Genomic DNA, 23,328 nt, shown 5'->3' with positions numbered 1-23,328 from the left:
CATCTTCGTGCTCTGCAATTAAACAAATGTGCAATAGACTTTCCCTTCTATTTAACTTTTATTAAAAGAAGTGCTAGGGTACTGAGATGCAGTACATCATATTTATTACCAAAATTATTAACAAATATACAAAACTTATACATGTAATTTTCTTACATCCATTTATTCTCTATAATACTGATTTTTGTTCAAGTAGGTTATCTACAGTATGTAAACATCCCTTGGATTGACCTCACACAGATTAGGAAAGCCCTCTAACCCATGCTTTTATCAGATACTTCTTTTTATTTGGCTTTCATTTGTAGCATCTAATCTTCACATTTGGCACATGGAAGAGACATCTACAGTGCAAAAGAGGCAGATTTTCTGGTTTTGTTCTGAACAATTTTGCAGGGGCACAGTTCAAGAGCCGAGAGAACAGAGCACTCTAACTTGATGCCGTTGGTTTCGCTGTAATGCCAGCAACTCTTGGTTCAGCCGTTAAACTTGAGCACAAAGTCAATGCCTCTTCCTTCTCCCATCCCCCACCCACCCGTCATGCAAGGCTGATTCGCCTTAACCTCGTCTCAAAAGGGTTAAAAGAAATTCCATCCATCCCAGGACAAGTAGGTTAATTTCACCGAGTAACAATTTTTCAGCGTTCTTTTGTGTGGGTTGGTTTGTGCGGTCTGATGAGCCAGCAAAACCCTTAAATGGAGAACAAAGTAAGATAAAAATTTTTTCAAAAAGGGAGGAAAAAGGAAAAAGGATATGAGAGTCAGACTTCCCTTCGGTTGCCACCTGCGTAGGTAAGACCGGAAACTCTTCAGTGGTGGCAGAGTGACAAAGCGACAAAGGCCTTGGCGAATGGGAGAGAAAGGCCAAGCTCGCCATCACTTGACCTCGGACGCCAAGCCCTTGAAGGCGGTGTCGCAAAAATGAAAAAGAAAAAAGGAACGAAAGGATATTGGAGTTTCTGCCCCCGCTTCTTCCCGTGTTTCCTTGCGACTGCTTAACTTCACGTAACCAAGTAAAGCTGATCCAGAGAGAGCTCTCTCCGCCGCCGCTCACCCTCTCACTCTCCGGCACAGTACTGCTCGCTCGCGTGGTCGTGGTCGGCTGCACCGCGGCTGCGCGGCCGCCGAGAACGTCCGCGTTTGGACGCGCGCCTGCCTCCCGGCTTCCGTCACCACAGCGGCGCGGGCCCCTCCGACGCCCCGTAGAGCTCCGCCAGCTTCCGGAAGCGGGGCCCCCAGTCCGTCAAGAAGTCGAAGCTTTGCTCCGAGTCCGACGTGGCCGACTGCAGGGAGCTCAGCGACCCGGCCACGGAGCCGTCCCCCTCGAACATGTAGGTCTGGAGGGAGTCGAAGGGCGGGGCCCACAGGTCCATGTCGGCCTCGTAGAGCTTGGCCAGCACGTAGCTGTGGACCGTGCTGTTCACGGCGCACGTCTGAGGCACGTAGCGGGAGAGGCTCTCGATCTCGGGCAGCATGTCCTGCCGCGTCTTGGGGGCGCCTCCCCCCTGCGCCTCCCGGGGGTTCCACATGGCTGCGATGTCAAAGGCCTCGGTGTCCTCCTCGCCGCCGCCCTCGTCGTCGTAGCGGACGATGTTCTCGTGGATGTTCTCCTCGTCGTCGATGATGTACGGCTGTTTCCGGTGCCGCCTCATGGACAGGATGAGCAGCACCAGCACTGCCGGAGACAAAGAGGACAGGCTCTTGACCCCGGAGACCCGGCTGCGGGGGCCGTGACGGCAGGGGGCCCCGGGGAACCACAGGTATGGGACGGGGTCTTTGAGCGCTGAGCCCAGAGACGGCATTCGGATGTTCTGGACCTCAGGGTCGGCCTCCTCACTCATTCTGCGCGGTCGCACTGGGGGTTTGTAGGCAGGTGAAGCCCTCTCTTTCTTGCAGGTGGTGGCCGGCCACCCCCGAATTAAATCCCAGTAAGCTCTACGGCCTCCGTGGAATCTATGCTAAGGCTCAGACAGTGTCTTCTGACCGTGTAAGGACAAATATACATTTCTGATAATGTGGGAATCTTATTACGTAGGCAGAAGCCCCCCTCCCCCTTTTTTTGTTTTGTTTTTTTTTGACATTAGGATCTTAGTAGGATTTCACTCTGCAAATAGAATCACGTATTAGTACATATGCATAGGGACATAAAGGCTAAGTATGAACCCAAGTCTTAGTCTTTCCGTATCTCTTTAAAAAAAAAATAAGTGATTCCTTATTGCTTATTGCTCCAATAAACTCCGATTCCTCGGAAAGCCTTCTGTTAGAGAGGTAGTGGTGACTGTCTGGACCCAGGGATGTTCATGGAAGGAAAAGAACTAGCAGTGACATTTTATGTAATTCCGCATGTTATCAAAGAAACACCACACTGTTAGAGGTGCCCTTGCAGATTTGGATAAAATTTTATCCCAATAAATGTGGTCCCCCCCCCCCCCCAGGATGTGTTCACTGTGGTTTAAAGGAGAGATAGAGATAATCCCATTGAACTGTTTATCTCTGTGACTGAAAATGTTTTCCAGGAAGTGTGTTGAGGTTTTAGCTGTAGAACTGCTATTGATTTTTTTTTTTTTTTCCTGATGTGCTTTGTTATAGCTGGTGAACGGTAACAGCTTGACAACACTACAAAATGAAACTGCAGTTTACCAAGGGGAAGAAAAATGGAGTTCAGTCGTATGCCTAGTAAAATTATGAACTGACTTAAAAAATTCATGGTAATGATTTAAAACATTTGGATGTAGAATGGGCTTTTTGTAAATTGCAGTTAAAATGATGTTAATGCCTAATAGTTTCCCAAATAGCTAGGGTGACAAAAGGCAAACACAGGAAACAATGACATACTCTTGTATATTTTCTGTGTGTGCCAAAATCCGACTTATGGACTACCTGATTGCGGGATTTCAGAGGAGTGGTCTAATAGGGCTCTGAAGAAGTGGGGGCTTAAAGTGGGTGTGGGAGGCGGGTGTGTGAGCTGGTTGGATGTAGAGCTGGGTAAATGGGATGATTCTAAATGAACATTATGTGTTCGTGGGGCTCAGTGAACAAGTGCTAAACTCATATTTTTTATGTACTATGCAAAACAGTAGAGAAACAACATTGATATGACATGATTTTTGGTCTTATAAACTTGTAATCTAAGGAAATATAGATGATTTATACTAGTCAGGCAGTGAGAAGGACTATCATAGGGTTATATGTGTTGCAAAGAGATTTCAGAGGCAGGGCTGGCTGGGTAATTCTTCCCAAAGGACTGAAAAACGTTCACACAGATGATCCTGGAATGGTAGGGGTGGTATTTAAGAAAATGCTAGGAAGCAAAATTAGAAAAGTCTTGGATATCTGCTGGAAGGAATTCTGATGTTAGAGAATTAGGCAGCTTATCGAATTGATTGATCTTATATTTACCTTACAAATATCTTTATCTTACAAAATAAGATACAAATGTATTTTTTAGATAATCTGATTTAAATAACAAGTATCAGATAATGCCCTGAAAATCAGATTCTGGGAAACATGGTCCTATTCAACTGAAAGATTTCCCTGACAGAAGAGGATCTTTAGGTATTTCAAGCACAGTTCATAGGGCCCATGAGATTTTTCTAGGAATTAGATCTATACTAGAGACATGGAAAAAAAATACTATAAAGTTGAAATTAGTAAATTTATTTAATTGTCCGTAAAATGTAGTATTTTGTTGGCAAATCCACTACGGACTTACTCAGTTTTATGAATTAAGTTTTATTTAGGATACGCATTCTTAGAAATAAGAGTGCCTAAAACTGAGGATTTTATCTAAAGTTGCATATAAATCTCTGCTCAGTTTAGCTTGTGAAAACTACCCGTTTATTCTGTACAGTTCAGAAGATAAGACATAGTGGGTTTGGAGGCACAGTGTAAATTGTTCCTTGCACACCATTTCTAGCTTGAGACTATCTCTGTGCCAGTCTTTTAAAATCGGTCTTTCTGTAATGATGGCTTTTTCTATTCTTTGTGGGCAAGGGTGAACTTATAATGTGGACATTTTCCAAAGATAGGAGTAGGAATAGGCAGGCTGGAAATTTCTCCCGCCAGCAAGTTTCTTCGATGGCTTCTTGTAGGTTATCCTGTCCTACACTCAAGGACTCCCATTGCCATCTTGTGGACACTCGGGGAATTGCAGGAGGGTGTTAGTGCCGACCCGGCCCAGAAATCGTAACAACTCTCTGATCTAGGGGTCAGAGGATTTAGAAAAGTTACTTAATTTATATTACTTCTCATGTAGCCCTGAACTAAAACAACAAAATCAAACCACATGTGGTATTTGCAAATGTTTTCTGAGAGGCATATTCCACAGACCTACCTAGAAATTCAATGAAGGGCTGACGTTTTGTAGTCAGGACGTTCTGTCTTCGGTTGACTCCGTTTCTTGGTTTATAGGTAAACCTGGGGCCAGGGGGTTACGTGGATCTCCACATGTCTGTTCTCACTTAAATCCCCAGCGCTGTATTCTTTTCCCTCATAGAACGGTAGGGTTTCTTTCGTATTAGATGATATTACTATCTAAGTCTGTTTTTTTTCTAAGCAAAATATGTGTGCAATGAATTACTTAATCAGAAGAGTTGGGATATATGGACAGATATTTTTGTCATTTTTAGAGTTAGTTTAGGTGTTTTATTGTTGGCTTTTGAGTGTTGAGTTCAAAAACAGTTGCTCGAATAGCCTTATTTATGAGCAAGGAGGTGAGTGGCTGCCTGTATGATTTGAGCAGAGGAAGAAAGGATCCTCTCCCTCACCTGTGCTCTCCCACCAGCCTGTCATCGCACCTTTTTATGTCACCAGCAGTGGCACGCTGATCCTGTGTAGTCACTGCTCCTTGTTAGATGGCCACAGTGCCTTGGAGGGGTGCTAACGCCCCCAAATAGCTTATTCCCCCAGAGAGCCACGGGGTTCACTCTCACTTCTTTCAAGTATCTGTTCAAAGGTCTTATCAGGGAGGCCTTCCCTGACCACCTTCTATAAAATGGCACCCAGCCTTGTCTCCTGTCCCTTCAGGATACCCTGTCCTTCTTCTCTTCTCCTTAACACCTACCACCTCCAGAATTTGGGGGATGAACACTTAGGAAAAGAGCCTTGACACTCAGATACAGGGATGAATAGTGCAGGGTCGTCTGCATTTCGCTTCTGCCTCTGCCTCTGACATTTTGCCTTGGGCCTGTCACTCTCTCTTTGTGATTTAGCTACTACTTATGTGAAATGAAGGGGTCAGAAGAGGTGTTTATCATATCCTGCCCCAAATTGTCGTGTTGATTCTGTGGTGTCAAAATGAACTTGCTTTGCTCTGAAGTAAGCTTTGTGAAGGCTGGGATGTGTCTGTCTTATTAATCCCAGCACCTGGAATGGTACCCTGGCCCATAGCAGATGCTTGATAAATGTATTTGCTTTGATTTGGCCAACGAGGCCATGACTTCCTTGAAGGAAGGACCTATCTTCAGGTTCGTTCCCTCTCTCTCTCTCTCTCTCTCTAAATATATATATATATAAATTCTTTCTATATATATATATTTAAAAGATTTTATTTATTTATTAGAGGGAGAGAGAGAGATGGAGATAGAGGGAGAACATGAGACAGGAAAAGGTCAGAGGGAGAAGTAGGCTTCTCCCCGAGGAGCTGGGATCCTGATGCGGGACTTGATCCTGGCACTCTGGGATCACCGCCTGAGCTGAAGGCAGTTGCTTAACCAACTGAGCCACCCAGGCATCCTACCTTCAGTTTCTTTATTCTTTCCCAGCCTTACTCTACCACCTTTTCAATAAGCATGGTGTAGAAAACAGGTTCTGAACAGCAGTGTTAGAATGGTAGCCAAGTAAGCGCTTACGGGACCCCACAGAAAAGAAGGGAGCCCCTTGCTCACCTAAGAGGACGAAGATGCAGGCCAGGATGGCGATGAGGGCGCCCCGGCTCAAGCTGACAGGGAGCATGTAGGCCTCGGGGCTGCAGGAGAGGACGTGGCCGTCGTCGCCGCAGGTGCACACCTGGATGGTCAGCGTGCCCGTGCTGCTCAGCGCCGGCTGCCCACTGTCCGCTATCAGGATGGGCAGGTAGAAGACGCTCTGCTCCTGCTGCCGGAAGCCAGACCTCCTGGTGAGAATCCGGGCGGTGTTGTCTGAAGAAGACAGGGGATGTAGGAGTTGGAAAAAGGGAGTGGAAAAGCCAGAGGAAAGAAAAAGGAAGAACCCAGTAAGCGAATTAATCTCTTAGATTGAGGAGAGCAAGAGGGCAGGGGTGGGAGTGGGAAGGGCGGAGAGGGGGCGGAGAGGGAGCGGCAGACAGTCCCTGGAGGGGCTGCCCAGCGTGCCCTCTGCTTTGTCTGGATCAGCATGTGGATTCCAAAACCTCGGACTTTTTTGCTCTGCTTCTAGGCAAAGCCCTGGGGCCTAAGAGAGAAACCCTTTTTGAGAGTCTTTTTTACCCTTTGTGACATAAAGTGCCAAGGGCGAACTGTTAGACTTCAGATCTAACTGGAATGTTCCTGTGAAAGCTTGATAGGAATGAACAATCACTGGCCACTAGCGGTCCCTGCTTGTTCCCCCGCTCAGCAGCTTTCCAAGGCCCTGTGGCTGCTTTGTGCCTCCAGGAGAAGAATGCTGAGGAGCCCACTTGGCTGTGGCAGATTGCTTATTTTTGCCACTTTCACTGGAAGTCACGTCTTTGGCTGTTTTCTTTTACACCTCTGAAAGCGGTCACCAACTCCTTCTGTGCTTTCTGAAGAAACTGCTCATTTAGCGGAAGCTTGTTTGAAATCCCCTAATCACGTGACACACCCTGTTATTTCCCCTTACTTGTGGTCTGAGGGGACAGAGTTAATAAGAACTTGGAGAAATTCATTCCTGATCGGCAATACTAGTTTTTTTCCCTCCAGTTTTAAAGGGAAGTAGCGAAATTATTTGATGTGTTTTCTTAAAGGTCGTGTGTGTCTGTGTATTTATATTTATATTTGCCTAATGTAATGTTCTAGGATCTTTTATTTTTTTAATCTTTGTTTTCAAGTTTCTTCCAGTGGGTTGGAATTACAAGTCATATATTTTTTTGCAAAGTTCAGATCATTTTCAGTAGAGGAAAAGTTTAGAGATGTGATAGGACATGCAAGCAGTGACTCTCAAAGCTGACATCAACAGGGAAGGTCCATGGGGTTTACATTTTACAAGGAAGAGTCTAGAACTTCACAAAAACTTCTGAGAGCCTAACCAAAGTAAACATTATTATCAATATTTCTGGTTCTCCTTCCCTTCTTGGACATATTAAAGGATTATACTTTTCTGCCCTCTTTAATTTTGGCATGTCTATATGATTTGCTTTTGATAATGAAAAATGAGCAAAACAATTTGCATCACTTCCAGGCAGAAGAATTTAACAGCTGATACGTGTTTCTCTGTGTTCTCTTGCCTCCGTGCAATACTATACAAGAACGTTTAAGATGGAGAGCCAGGCAGCCTGGGACACTGAGCTGCATGGACACCAGCTGTCCTTGTTGCTCAGATCCACAGCTGGTTTTATGTGAGTAAGAAACTAATTTTAGTTGTGTTAAACCACTGGAATTTTGCAGTCATTTGTTCCTCAGCATAGGCTAGCTTATTCTGATGGATATGTTATCCCTTTGTTAGCTTTTCTCCTTCCTCCTTGCCCTGCCTTTTCACGATATTGGTGATTGTTTACTGAGTGCTTAAGTGCACAGCATCTCATTTCATTTTCACATTTGATGAGATAGTGATAATCTGACCCTTTTATACAGGTGAGTTAAGGCCTAGAGAAAGTGATGAAATTTGTTCAAAGTTACTAACTTAGTAGCAGAGCTGAGATTTGAGCTCTGTTCTCGGACTCCAAGTATACATTTCTTCCATTTTGCTGTTATTTGTTATTTGGTCTAGTGATGTTAACTCTTGAAAATTATCCAGCCAGTGGAAATCCTTTCCTGCTTTGGTACAGGCCCTCTGCTTGCCCACCTGAGGATTATATTTCTACCTACTGTACAACCCACCCATTTTTCTGTTTTTCCAGATTTAGTAGCTAAATAGTATTCTGTTTTACAGTGTTAGTCTTGTTTTTTCAGAAACCAAGTTTTTCTCAAATAGAAATCTATTTTAGTTTTTTCAGTTTAATTGAGGCTGGGTTGTAAGACTTTTAGAAAGCTTCACCAGAGCAGAATTTCATAAAAGTATTACATCATTATTTAATTAAGTACTATACATCATGTTTCTTGATCTCAGAATTATTTAAGGTTAAAGAAAAAGAAAAAAGATCAGAGTGTTGCCTTGCTGACTTTAGTCTTGGAAGGGTTCTGGCAACTTGCAGTAGCCACTTGCAGAGTTTTTGTTGAATATGATGAGTAGGGCTTGAGTAACCCATTTGGAAACAGTATTTGTTTCCAAGGTGACACAAAACCTTTTTCTTTCAAGCGCGCGCGCCTGTGTGTGTGTGTGTGTGTGTGTGTGTGTGTGTGGCTAAAACAGGCCCCATCTTCCAGTCCTAGCCATAATGCTTACTCACTTTCTGATTGTGGCCCATTTGCCTTCTTTCCTTATCGGAGACAACGAGAATCAGAGGGATTAGTAACTTCATCGAAACCTTTGAGGGTTATTATAAATATCAAATAAAGAAAAGTATGGGAAAAATGTGTCTGAAACTGCAAAATGCTACATACACACAATCCTTTTAATAATGCTTTGTGGATTTAAAAAAAAAAAAAAAGTAAGGAAGGCTCTACTTGAGATAGTGCCTTGTGGTGTTTATAAAAAGAGATGTTTTGGGCATGGGAGTTGGGGTCCTGACAGCAGATCCACCAAATCGATGCTGGTCAATTTTTTAAATGAGCCTCCGTAGAAAATACTCATGGGATAAATTGTCATGAGGAGATTAAGAGTTCATCCTTTCTACTGAAGATGTGCTGACTTTTGTTTTGGAAAACCTTCCAAGAAATGACTCATTTCTTTTTCTAGTCATCATACTCCCGTGGCCCATCTTTTTAAAGCATTGGCTCCGTGAATTGGTATCCAAAGTCATCTTTAAAAAATTTGCGGCATTTTGCTGCATATTGTTTTCTTGTTGATTCTGATAAATATCAGAGTGAAGGCATAGAGTGACACTTCAGTGAAAATATGAAGAAAGAGTGTAATGTAATATTCCCCCCCCCCCCCCCCCGGCTCCTGGTTTCCACTATGAAACCTGTCTGGAGGGGGCTGAACTACTTTTTGTAGGAAAGATTTCCCTGTGAAGCAGATAAATGAATAGCTCAAAATTTGACCCAATAAAAAGATCAGGATTTTTAATTGTTGTAGTTCTGTTGTTATGATTTGTATTACCCTCCCTTCTAGAATTATCAGAGTGATTTTATGACAACATGTAGAATGTTAAAGGAAAGATTTGGAGGGATGTTTTACATTTAAAAGAAAACAGGTTTAATAGTCTCAAATGTTAATGGCAGAATATCATGTGGGGTTGAATTAATACTTAAGTCTCAAATAAGTGATGTTTGAGACTAAGACCAGGCAGGCATAATCATGACTTTTTGTTTCCCTTTGTTTAGATGTTACACAGTAACAATTAGTATTTTATTTTATTTTTAAAGATTTTACTTATTTGATGGGGAGAGGGAGGCACAGGGAGAGAGGGAACACAAGCCGGGGGGAGTGGGAGAGGGAGAAGCAGGCCTCCCGCTGAGCAAGGAGCCCAATGCAGGGCTTGATGGGGAGCTCGATCCCTGGACCCTGGGATTATGACCTGAGTTGAAAGCAGCCGCTTAAAGACTGAGCCTCCCAGGTGCCCCAACAATTAGTATTTTAGAACTGGAATAAGAATGAGGCTAGTAGGGCCCAGAGAAGTGATGACCTCTCTCCCCAAGGTCAGACAGCACGTAGCAGAGTTAGCAACAGAAGGGGTTCACTTGACAGATTTAAGTGATTTTTTTCCTGATCTTTCTTTGAAAATCATTTGATGAGAGAACAAAAGTCCTTCCTTTTCCCGTCTGTGCCTAATGAAGACTGTGCTAGGTCTATACATTTCTTAGCTGATCAGAATGCTTACTGCACAAGAGGGGTCTAGAATTCCCTTCCAGCCAAGTTGTAGTGGGGAGTGCTTTCTGGAATAAGAAACCCCACCTGGCTCTGTCTTTTAAAAATCATTATAAAGTAATAGAGTTGTTTCAGTGCCAAGCTACACTTTGTGATCCTATGTTTGTCCTTTGTCATCTTAGCCTTTTCTCCCTTTTGTTCTGGGAGCTTTTCACCGCTATCCCCTTTGATGCTTGGTCAGAAATGTTCCCTCAGGTTTTTTTCTTTATCTAGTTCAATTTCTACCGTTTTTCTCAGATTCTTCCTATAGTTATAGAGCATACAGACATGGCTGTTATCTATGGCAATGAGGGAAAGCTTTTGCCTGGCACTGCCTCACACAGCGCCAACTCTAAAACATTTGTGAACTGATGAACTAAAAGTTTCAGAATCAGCAGAGGACATTGTCTTTGATCTGTTGAAACAAAACTTTTTTTAATTTAAATTTTTATCTTTTTTTGAAATAAAACTTTTAAAAATTACAAATTAGCATTGAATGTCCCCACTGCTACTGAAGAGCAGGTGACCTTTGACACTGTTTGCATGGTATAGTGACCAAAAGTATCCAGCCCAAGCTATAAGAAAGCATTGGTAGGTTCCTGTCCCCCCATTACCTTGGTTGTCCCTAATGGTGAAGTTGGGGTTGTTAGCAGCCTCTGGAGCCAAGCTGTAGTAGAAGTGCTGGCCACTGTGTGGGTCGTCTTGGTCCACTGCACTCACTGTCTGGATCAGCTGTGGGAGTGACATGAAATCATATGAATCAGGGTTGAAAGAATAATCTTCAGGGCTTGGCGATATCCTAAACCCTGAAATCCAATAGTGGATTGTTTTCCCTGATGAGAAGGAAACTTCTCGAAACTTATGGAAAGTACCCCGTACCATCACACAACTCAGGATTGTATTTGGTCTTTATTGTTGGGCCTGAATACATTGACAGGTACATAGTGAATGTTACCTGAGTACCTCTGGGGTGAAGCCTCACCGTAACAAATTCCCACACCAACGCTAGTCATTTTAAAGCAATCTAAATAGAAGATTGGCTTAAAGAGCTGTGAGATGCTCCAGGTTCCTGCTTATCTCCCACTTTTTCATTCTCCCGCCTCACCTACTTAACCTCATCATTTGGGTTAATATTTTCAGGGTCATTTTGCTATCTTTGAGAAGCCTCTACTTAAAAATGACCAATACAAGGGGGTGCCTGGGTGGCTTAGTTGTTAAGCATCTGCCTTCAGCTTGGGTCATGATCCTGGAGTCCTGGGATCGAGCTCAGCAGGAGGCCTGCTTCTCCCTCTCTCACTCCCCCTGCTTGTGTACCCTCTCTCCCTGTCTCTCTTTCTCTGTCAAATAGAGAAATAAAATTAAAAAAAAAAAATTGCCAATACCTAGGAGAGAAATCTCCTGTGTCAGGTTAATGGAACACAGATGGAGGGGTTGGGTCACAGGGCTGTTGCTTTTTGGTGACTGGGAAGAGGAGCTAGGAAAGGTGTAGAGCTCAAGACCTACAGTGGGATGTATGGAACAGAGTAGAGTCAGAAGCAGAGCTTGGGGTTGAGGAGTACCAAAGAAGCGATGGTTTTCTCTGAGCTCTTTTGGCTCAAACTTTGCCTTTTCCACAGTGCTTTTCAAAGTAGTAGTTTGTCATGAAGGTTATGAAGGCCATGATAAAAAAAAAAAAAAATGCTGCAAAAGGGGTGCCTGGGTGGTTCAGGCAAGTCCTGTACTTTCCTGAGACAAGTCCTGTACTTTCCATCTTGCCCATAGTGTCACACACATAATGACAAAACATTTCTTTTTAAAAAAATTTTTAAAAAAAGATTTTATTTATTTGACAGCGTGAGAGAGAGAGCATAAGCAAGGGGAGGGGTAGACAGAGGGAGAGGGAGAAGCAGGCATCCCACACGGCAGGGAGCCCGACACGGAGCTCAATCCCACGATCCTGGGATCATGACTTGAGCCAAAGGCAAACACTTAACCAACTGTGCCACTCAGGTGCTCTGACGAAACATATTTCTTGACGAATGTTAAAAATAGGTGATTATGGAGGCGCCTGGGTGGCTCAGTGGGTTAAAGCCTCTGCCTTTGGCTCAATCCCAGGGTCCTGGGATTGAGACCCACGTCGGGCTCTCTGCTCGGCGGGGAGCCTGATCCCCCACCTCCTGCCTGCCTCTCTGCCTGCTTATGATATCTGTCTGACAAAAAATAATAAATAAAATCTTTTAAATAGGTGATTGTGTATAATGAAGTATATAGTTGGGTAAGTCATTTCAGAATATCTGACCTGTAAAATTATACACATAGTAGCGAGATGGGGGCTTGAGGCAGAGGACCGGCCCTGTAGACTTGACACTCCTGCCAGTGCATCAGGGGTCAGTTACAGGGTTTTTAAAGAATGAGTAAGCAAAGGCACTGCTTTGCTGGGTTCGTTTCTGGGGTCTGGATTTTTTTTTTTATGGCAAATTTGGTTGCAATAGTTGGGAACACAATGGCCTGTGCTCCTGCCCTCCACTCTCCTGGTAGGTCAGATTTCATTCTCGGTCCCACTTGCCATGCAATATTTGGCTCAGCTGGTTTCATTCTGCTTTCAGCCATCGCCAGGTAGGTCATCTGATTTCTTTATGGGCCTTCTTCTTGGCTGCTTGCTGAGAGGCCAGCACATTTCCCGACTCAGCAGACACACAGCTGACCACAGTATGTGACACATCTAACACAAGGAGGCCTGATGCGCTATAAACCAGACATGCCTACTGAGCTGTGTGCTTTTGAAAACCTTTAAAGTATGTCCCAGAGCCGAAATCAAGGGGTAGGATTTTTAGTATCTTGGGCTAAGGATGATAAATGTGACAGACTTGTGGCCCATGACCTGATCTTTAAGCCACAAAATAAACTGTGCTGTAAAGGACTGTCTGATAGGCCATTAAAAGGTGTATTTGGAAGGGTGGGTGGCTTAGTTGGTTAAACATCTGACTCAGTCTTGGGGTCTGAGTGGCTCAGTCAGTTAAACATCTGACTCAGTCTTGGGGTCTTGGGATCGAGTCCTGTGTTGGTCTCTGCTTTCAGTACAGAGTCTGCCTGTCCCTTTCCCTCCCCCCTGCTTCCTCCCCCCACATCACCCCCAATCCTGATCTGTTTCTCTCAAATGAATGAATAAAACCTAAAAAAAAAAAAAAAAAGAATGTATTTAGAAATGGGAGATGTGTGCATGTGCTTCAAAACCAAGAGAGGTAGTTAGGGGCACCTGGGTGGCTCAGGTAGTTGAGTGCCTGACTCTTGGTTTCAGCTCAGGTCATGAACTTCGGGTATTGAGGTTGAGTCATATGTGAAGCTCTGTGCTCAGCAGGGAGCGGACTTGGAATTCTCTCTCACCTCACCCTCTCCCTCTCCCCTCCTCCCACTTTCATATACCAGCCATACTCTCTTTCTAAATAATAAATAAATAAATCCTTAAAAAACAAAACAAAACCAAACCTGAAACCCAGGATAGGTAGTTAAAAGTGCTATTGACCTGTCAGAATGCAACTTCTATTCTGAAGACCTTTAAGAAAGTAAGTGCTTCGTTTTCTGGGGGAGAGGAGCTTTAATTAATGTGCTGTTTTTTAACCTTCTTTATAATGTAGATTAATAATTAGCTTCATCATGTATATTTGTTATAAGATCTTATAAAACAACATTTTATGTTATGCTTTATATAGTATATATATATGAAATTGTTATACTACAAAACAAAAATTGTTAAAATTCAGGTTCAAACCCCCTCATTCAAAACTCAGCTACCATAGCATAGTAACTATTGCTGTTTCTGGATCTTGACCCTTACATGTCTTAGTTCACATGTAGGCATAATTTTATGTAGCTGCAAGCATGTACATGTGGTTTTTATACCTTCTTTCTTTACTTCTAGTGACACAGATCATTTCTTATACCATAAAGTCTGCTTTGTAACTTTTACTAGCTGCATAATGTTTCAGGTCTTCTTAGAAATTCAGTAGATGTGGAAGTAGAATTATTAAAGACTTGCTGAAAAAATTTTTAGGAGAGCTGTACACCATTGCCTTGAATTTTAAGAATCCACTGATGGGAGGATTTAGATGAGAATCATTATAGGACTGCTTCCCCCACCCCCGTAGTAGATGTAAATCACTTTTTTCTTTTAACTGAGAAAGGTGAAGATGTGTTGACTTAATCTTTGGTGAATGCAGGGTGCTAATATGAGTTTTGATTGTATAAATGAGTCTCTGTGCAGCAGGATGTCATGTTCCAGGTGAGTAAGAGAAGAGAAAGCAAAATCTGCCTGAATTACCAAAGCATGAGTCCTTGCCTTGTAGGTATGCACTTCACAGACTTTTAACTTCCATATTAAAACTATTCTGACTCCATTTGCTTTACTGCCAGTATCCATAGGACCACAGAATATACTGTGGGGGAAGAAATTAGGGCTGTTAAGGGATCTCTTGTGTCACAGGTGAGAGAAGAAAGCATCTTACAAAACCAGGAGCAGAAACAGGACGTGGCCGATGTTCTGAGGTATGGAAGGGTGGGTACGGGGTAGGCAGCAGCCCAAAACATGCATGAATACATGGCCACTCCAAGCAGAGTTCTGAATGTTTCTCAGTTATAGCACTTGGAATTTGATCGACCAAATTTTTCATATACATTTAAAAGCATACTTTAGAAAATACGCAAATTAGAGAACTGTGGTTATTTCAAATTAGTAGATATTTGTGTCTTCAGATTCATTTCTTCTCAAAACTGATCTGACATGAACAACATTAGGAAAATGATGTTTTAACTGAGGGAGGAGAGAGTAGGTATTCTAAGTTACAAATCATTCTAAGAATAGGGCAGGTAGTCCCTAAACAAGTTACCTATTGTTCGAAGTTAAGAAAGGGAGGTGGGAAAATACAAAAAATAAAGCTTCCCTACTGCAAGTATTTTCAGGTATTAGTGCTAAACTGAGGAAAAGAGAAGAGTTTTCTGATCTTCCTGGTCCCTCGCTCCCAGGACCCAGAGCACACTTTACCGCAGTTGGCCCTATACAGTTCAGTTCCAAGATGAGTAGATAACTTCAGGCCAGCCTGTGAAGCAAGCTACCATCAAAGCATTGCTGAGATCATTAAAATGTGGGGTGGGGGGATGCCACATGGTTGTCTGAACAAACTTGGAACATCATGCATGGAAGTTGGGGACCCTTTCGTGAACTGTTAGTTTCTGGAGTCTAAATTTCTCTGATGGCAAATTTGGTTATCTGTAGCAGTCATTCTGTATGGCAGAGGCGAACCAACGTGCACATCACACAGACTGCCTTACCTGCCCTGCTTTGGCATTTTCACACACAAAAGCTTCATAGAATCTGGGGAATTCTGGAGCGTTGTCATTCACATCTAAGACTTTGATTGTGACGGAAACACTTCCAACCTGGGAAGGATTATCTAAAGAGAACACAGAGAAAACCAAAGGTGAGGGTTCAGTAGTACAAGAAAGCTGCTCGTTGCTGGAATAGGTGTTTACCTTGTCAGTGTGGGTTTTTTAAAGGAATTGGAAATGGCAAGAGAAACCTAGGATGCATGTGTGGCCTAGTAAGAGTGCGGCCAGAACACAGGGCACGAGGGCAGATCAAGGTGTGTGTCTGAGAGAGTGTGTGATGTCAGGAGGATGAGGAGAAGAGTATGATTCTGGGGGGCGGGGGCAGGTAACACAAAATGCAGCCTAAAAAGGTTTGACTCACTTGGCTCCTGCTTCGGGTTATGAAATTAAAGACAGGTCAGTTCTATATTCTGGGTTTGAAAACAGCCCATTTCTAACTGGATGCATACTGTGTGGCATTGCTTGGCTTTATTCCTTTTTTTTTCTTGGTTTTATTCTTGTGGAATAATCAGTTCTTTGAATTGTATTTCAGAAGGTTTCAGGTTATTCATGGAAGTACAGATAACACTGCACATTTATTTCTGCTAAGGGACTAAGGGGATATTATAGGATCAAACATACACCAAATCCATATCTTTGGCTAGGGCGGGAGAAGTTACTCATAGTCACTCATGGGGAAGTGTGTTTTTTGGTCTGTCTTTTGCTTGGCATTGCCACATAAGGATAGTTTCACAGCCCCAGGAGTGCCCCTCATGTCCATTTTTGTTTTGGCCTTATCCCAAGAAGATAAAATGGAAACTAAACACACAGATTATTCTTAGTAAATAATTTTATAAAATCTCAGAATGCCTTATTCTTCTGATTTATTTTTTCTTTTCTTTCCCCAAAATATCTGTGCTCCCCTACATTATCTACTTAAATATTTCTATTGCCTTGTTACCAAAATTACTGACCTATTTACTTTCCCCCCCCCCATTGTAACCATGGTACTAGTTTATAGAAGGACTAATGAAAATCCCCCCAAAACGTCAGGGTATATATAATCTACAATCCTACCACCAGAGATATCTACTATATAATATATGTAATATTACGTGTGTCCCAAAATATGGAGAGAGACACACACATATGCACTGCAATTAAGGGAAATTAAAAAGTTGGATTTAAAACTTTTGGCAAATATTATCTTGTGTCATTGAAATATACTTTGAAAACATGTATATTAATATGTGTTTGATAGTCTCATTTTATTATTTGGTTTTACTGCGGTTTACTTAGGTCGACTCCTATTATTAGACTTTTAGGTAATTCCCATTTTTCCCCTTATGTTAAAATAGCACTGCAGTAGATGTTTTGGTATGTAGATCTTGGTTGATATTTATGATTATTTCCTTAAGATAGTTGTAAGAAGTCTTGAGAAAAAGAATATGAATATTTTGGAGAATCTTGAAAGCTTAATTGCCCAATTCCCCCCTGCCCCTCAAGTGATTATACATCGTTCTGCCAGTACATTAGAGTCTGCATTTCCCTGAACCTTCACCATCACTAAGTGTTATGAAAACAAACAAACAAACTGAAGGTAGTAGTAAATAATCTAATTTTTGTGAAGTTCATAATAAATATGTTAATCTAGTTTTTAGTAGTTTTTCATTCTGTTTTTAAGTTTCTGTTCATAAGTCTGCTTTTTGTGTAAGATGTCTCAAATTCTTGTATCCGTGTTTCTGTGTATGTATGTGTGTGGTAAGGGTGATATGTTATAAATGCTTTCTTTCATCCAGTAGTAATATTTTATACTGAAGTGGTTCAGAACAGCTCCCCCTGTCCCCATGTGCCAATTTGGCTGTGGATTATTTTGAGTTGAAGGCACGTGAGGCCCTGCCATTCAAGAGAAACTTTTGTCACTCCCTTAACCCACACAGAAAAATCTAAATTGGGCTCCCCCCACCCAGAATAAAGGTTATTAACAGATATATTTTATCTGAGTGACCCATCTGTATGTTAGGGGAAACCTCTAATTACCAAATATGTGCTCTTACCATCCTATGAAATGCATTCCTTTCCTTTGAAATCTCAAACTCCTACCTCTTCTTTATAGTTCAGAATGATACATATACCTCATTTTGTGTGTCTTTGGAATTTTTATGTCTGTGTGCATTCCCCATATGTATGTATGTTAAATTTGATTTTCTTTTGTTAATCTGTCTCCTGTCAATTTGATTCTTAGTCCAGCTAGAAGGACCTTTGAAGGGGACAGGAATTCTTGGCTCCCCTTCAATACTATTTGTGCATTCCCAATCTTACTAAAGGTTGAAAACCTCTTAGATTTCTTAGACATTGTCCCTTTCTTCATATAGAAGTCTAGCTCCTTGATTTAAGGATGCTGTTTTTTTGTACTGCTTTTGCATAGTGGGGTTTTTGTTGTTGTTTTTGTTTGTTTGTTTTTACTCTCTAGCATAGGACATGGTATATAGGAGATAAAATTTGAACTGAATGCATTCACTCACTTGCATAAACCATAATTTCTGTTTTTTCCCATAAAGAATATAACAAGCTCTAGAAGTTTTCTTTCACATTCTACAATGCTTATATTTTGTCATGTTATGGAGACCAATTTATTATGTTACTTACTCATTTCCATAGCAAGGACAGTGATATTATGCCAAGAAAACTCCTCCCGATCAAGGGGTCTTGCAGTCATTAGGGCACCTGTTGTAATGTCAACATAGAAGAATCTGCCAGGGTCACTACTTCTGTCAATGGAATATCTGTAAAAACACAGATTAAATATATTGTTTTGTTTGAATAAGTATACTACAGCATACTACATGAGAGAACTGAGTGCATACTGTGTGAAACATGGCCCAAACAGTTCTGAGTTAATGGACACTTGGAAAACCGCATTTGCTGTTTGATCATGTCCAGAAACAGTCCCCCACCAAAACCCCCTAAAAACATAAACAACCAATAACAAACTATTACTGCTTGAATTTCCTCATTTGTAAAATGAAATAAAACAGGGTGCCAAAGTCTTAGGGCAGTTTTAAGCCAATTAATAATCAATTTCAGCTGTTTAAAGCTCAATATGTCCTAAGGCTTTTGGGTCATTCTGAATATTGGCCCCTACATGTCTTAGTTCACAACAAAATTTTATTCATGTAAGTTTTGAAATGCAAGATTAGGACTGGAAAAGGTATAGTTCATTGGTTCCAGTTGTGTAATTAGTATCACCTATTGAGAAGGAAAGATTTCCATCAGGTCCTTTGTAAGCATGCTAATGACTGACTCTGGCAAACAATGGTGTTGGTATTTACTAGCTAGAGAATTCTTATCTGTGGAATATTTTTAGCAGGATGAACCAGGTTTGACTACATTGCTTAATGTAAATAAACCTGGAATTTATGAATTTATGGGGCACAGCTTGTTGGAAAATATCATGTGAGCTATGTAATTAATGGGGTATAAAAAGCAGATGTTCTGTAACCAAAATGGCTCCTTTTTTGTTGAGACGTGCACTTCATTGCTTATATTTTTCATGTTTGATATGGACCAACATGCATCCTTATGCAGGAGAAGAAGGATATTTACCTGATGGTTTCAGGCCTCTCCAAGAACAGACTGCTTGCCTCATATTTTGCTGTTGTTTCTATCCTTTGAGTCATTACTTATTTTGGGTACTGGGTAAGAGCGACAATTCCTGTGGAACCTGATTTGGCAATCTGACCCTCTGTGTTCACTCACCTGGTCTCCATTTTGGGAAATTCATTAAGTGTGGAGCGAGATTCAGGCATCTGTATATTTAAAATTTTCCATGATATATAGCCATGATTGAGAACCACTAATTTTTTTTTTTTTAAGATTTTATTTATTTGTCAGAGCAAACGGCGCATGTACTAGTGGGGGAGCGGCAGGCAGAGGGAGAATCAGACTCCCCACTGAGCAGGGAGACTGATTTTGGGGCTCAATCCTAGGACCCTGAGATCATGACCTGAGCCAAAGGCAGACACTTAACCCACTGAACCACTCAGTGGGTTCCCTTGAGAATCACTCTTGAGAATCTTTGTAGTCCTTGGTAACAGCCAGTAATTATAATTGGTGCCACTACAGAATACCAGATATCTTATACCTTCTTTTTAAATTTTTATAAAATTTCTAGAAGGTAGGTATTATCTCTTTTAGCAGAAAAGAAAACTAAGAGAAGTCGCTTTCATACAGTTAAATAGCTAATAATATGCAGAGCTAATATAAAACCATGTAATATATTGGGTTCAGAATTCTATTTAAAGTTGCCAGTGATTGCAGTCTGTGTCCTAAAGCAGTTGAAACTAGGAAACTGCCATTTTGTTGGGAGTAAGAAGTTTCTTCAGTGCATTCATTGTTTTTACATTGCAGGTTAGTGAAATCAATATAGTAGGTTATGACTAGTCTTAAAAGAAAATGAAATAGAACATATGCATGCCAGACTCTCATATGCAGTAAGGGTAAATATTGATGTTATAACTTCTGTTTCAAATATGTGTGTAATTGCACACACACACACAGTATATGCATGTGTATGTATTATTTGGTAAAATGTTCCAGGTAGATTCCAGTTGGCTGTTCAGAGAGGAATTAAAGGAAAAAGTGACCACTAAGGGCTGGAGAAATGAAATCATTTTAGTTGTGATTCTCCAAGAGTTGGGAAATTTAAGGAAGTCCATTAATACCTTTCTCTTTTTGTGACTCTGTTTAATGAACACTTCCTATAGCTAGGCGCTGCCCCACACACCTTACAGATACTGGCTCATTTAATCCTTACAGTATCCCTAGGAGGGTTGGTGCTGTTACCTTGGTTATGCTGGTGAGGAAACTGAGACCTGGCTTGGTTAAGTCACTTTCCCAAGATTGGAATCAAGCCTAAGCAGTTTGGTTTCAGGTTCCTGCCAGTAACTGCCACTCCAGGCTGCCTTACCGTACAGGGAATGCATGCAATTGTTTAAAGAAACAAAGCCTTATCTCTTCTTGAAATAGACTAAGCCTGTGATGGCAAACCTTTGACTTCTTAGTAAAGAACAAACACATGCCTATAAAGTTCATTTAAAATTAATTGGAACATTTTTTTTCTAGGTATAATTAGTGATTTAGTTTTAAAGTTCCCTGGCTCTTTTAAGAGTTGAATTTGTCTTTGGGAAAAAATGCGGTCTTTTCTTCCAGCCAGCCATTCAGCCCATAGAGCCATAACCCTGATGGCAGCTCTCCAAGCTGTAGGCCTAGTTCCCGAGGGGAGAGGCAGCCCCAGCCTCTATGATGAAGCAGCTTTCTACGCCCAGACCTGCGGTGCCATAGCAAATGTTGCAGATGGTGCGGGAGGTCGGGTGATAGAAATAACCAACAGACAGAAGCCCTGACAGTCCTGCCTGGTGCCACAGCGAGAGGCAACCCTGCAAGCTTGCCTGAGAGAAGCCTTCCTCAGCAAGTGGAACCTCCTTCTGATTTCCCAGATTGGAAGTTACTGAATTGAGGCAGTAATGGCACTCGCTACTCTGAATGGGACTCGGGGCCAATTTTCAGGAGGCAGGAGAACAAATTAAAGGTGTAGATACAGATGGAGAATGAGGAAATTGGGATACACTAGTGAATTATGTAGGTGGTTTTCCTTTCTCTAATCATAATGCTCTCACCTATTATGGGCAGAATAGGCACAATATGCACGCACAAAACTGCCTTCAGTGAACAATAGCTAGTGTTTGTTGGGCTCCCGGCTTACTTGCTTGGCTGAGGACATACTCTGAATTTGGGAGCGATTTGAAGGTAGGGAGGGCATCATGGGCAGGCTTGCTAAATCCGCACACATACTCTAGGAAGGCACAGGAGAGCAGGCTCTTTCTATACCAGCAGAAGCCTATTTCAGTGGCCAAATGGTTTAGTTTCCTGCTTGCCAGAAGTGCCTTGGGCATTTATTAAAAATTTAGGAAATCCTAAATTGTTTAGGTGATACTAAACATCGTATTTTTCATGTATATGTAACTAAATCTGGAGATTTGGTTTTGGGATTTACTAGTAAATCACAACCAGCTTATATGCCTGACCACGCCATAAAATTTCTAGAAAGGAGATTATGAAAGTCCTAATAATCTTTTTAAAAAGTTAAATGGCCTTTTATCCATAACATTTTAACTTCAGGTGATATATTGATTTGAGGGCAATTTAATATGTGTTTTCTTTATAGGAATATAAATCTCATTTATTTCTAATAAAAATGCAGAAGATGAATTAGCCAAGCATCATATAACTTGCAAATTATTTTAAAAGAGAATAGCTTTCATAGGAAAAATAAAGATAAAATGAGCAATTTGGGGAAAGATAACATAGGACAGTAATTTCCAAATGGGTTTATTAAATGATAGCCAAGGATTTGCCTGTTATATGTTTTTCCCTCTGAGAATCCAGGACTCTGGTATTTCTCTTGAGTCTAGGGACCATTCTTTATTCCTGTCAGATAGTACAGAGTCAGGAACCCTCTGTCTTGGCAGTCTGAATTGTATTTTGCAGCTGAAAGGCAGAGGAGAATGATCTCCGATTTGATCAGTGGGATCCTTTGCCCCCTCTGTCTGAATGCTTATCTTGTTATCTCCAGGTCTGTGGGTGTCATCCTGTTCTTGCCAGTTTCTCTCTTAGGACCTAGAGTTCTGCCCCCTGGATAAGCCCAGGGGACCTTGCTCTCTGCCTCTGGCCCATTCATTTGTGGATTCCTCCTCACTGGGATCAATTGGAATAAAAAGCCTCTCTATTATGTACCTCCCTGATGCTGGCCAACTGATGATTTTCAAAAGCCAGTCATCTGAAGCGGAATTTTCTGTTCGCCAGACAGGATTCCTTAATTTGTGTACCTTGTTTTGCTCCATGGCAGAAGTGGATGTAGGCTTGTTGGTGTTTTGCTTTCATTTCTGCATCTGTTGTGAGATAATTAATGCCTTTAGTCTTGAATACTGCACGAACACTATAGGGGTGTGTGTGTGTGTGTGTGTGTTTTCTGACTGCAGTCTCTTTTGTTTGTCATTTAGCAGTGTGACTCCTAACAACTATATTTCCAGTGCTTACCATGTGGAAGTCCAGATTCAGAATCAGGAAGGAAGATGTGGAATTATCCATTGGATATTTGATTGACTATTTTAGAAATGGGCTCTATTTTTTTCAAGTTTATGCCTGCTTCATTTCTCTCCCTCCATAAAATTTTCCCCACAGTATCTTTTCCAACATGAACAGAGTAACTAATTGATCAGGAGATACATATTTTTTCTTGGCTTCTGAAAATACGAATTTATAGAATCTGTTTCATTTATGTTATGGTAGTTTTGAGGATAATGTGGTTTCACTAACTTCTTCCCTCCTCTTATACATTTGAAAACCTTAAGGTTGAAATATCACTTTTGTAAAGTTGATATAATTCATACCAGAAGGATTAGTTGATTTCTAAAAATCAAATACCAGAATTTAAACAAGATCATTTTAGCCATTTTAATGCCTGCAAATGTCAAATGTTTACTAGTTGGTTAGATGAAGCAGATTTCCTCTAGTATATTTATTCTCAGGAGAGAAACATCCTCGTTAAACCGAAAAAGCACGTTTTCATTAAATACGAAATAGCACTAGGTGAGGGAAGTACCCATTGATAGGAAAGGCATTTGATAAATTGGGGTGCATTTAAAATGTGTTAGCTGCTCTAAAACCCCAGATCCATTTTGCCATGTGGCTTTCAACAATTAATGTGACAGATGGCCTCAAAACAGCCTTGGAATCCTGATCTTTTGTGTCAAGCTTCAGAGGCTTGGCAGTTGCTCTGGAAGGTTGAGGTGTCAACCTGTCCACCAGCTGTTTGCACTTTGGTTCCAGAGTTGATGGGAGGAAATGGCCATGG

General features: G+C 41.5%; 1 protein-coding gene across 1 annotated transcript in view; it reads right to left on the bottom strand.

The window, feature by feature from the left end:
- Positions 1-546: 546 nt before the first annotated feature.
- CDH20 (cadherin 20) overlaps positions 547-23,328 on the bottom strand; it is a 204,161-nt gene continuing 181,379 nt past the window's right edge. Inside the window, exons 8-12 of the mRNA XM_059409764.1 lie at positions 18,063-18,199; positions 15,378-15,499; positions 10,688-10,805; positions 5,882-6,133; positions 547-1,671 (exon numbers count right to left, since the gene is read on the bottom strand). Coding sequence (XP_059265747.1) covers positions 1,166-1,671; positions 5,882-6,133; positions 10,688-10,805; positions 15,378-15,499; positions 18,063-18,199 — 1,135 coding nt within the window. The 3' untranslated portion in view covers positions 547-1,165. The remainder of the gene's footprint in view (positions 1,672-5,881; positions 6,134-10,687; positions 10,806-15,377; positions 15,500-18,062; positions 18,200-23,328) is intronic.

This window comes from Mustela nigripes, chromosome 8 (assembly GCF_022355385.1).
Source record: "Mustela nigripes isolate SB6536 chromosome 8, MUSNIG.SB6536, whole genome shotgun sequence".
Taxonomy (NCBI): domain Eukaryota; kingdom Metazoa; phylum Chordata; class Mammalia; order Carnivora; family Mustelidae; genus Mustela; species Mustela nigripes.
Note: the sequence above shows the minus strand (reverse complement) of the source record. Positions and strands in the feature narration are given on the sequence as shown.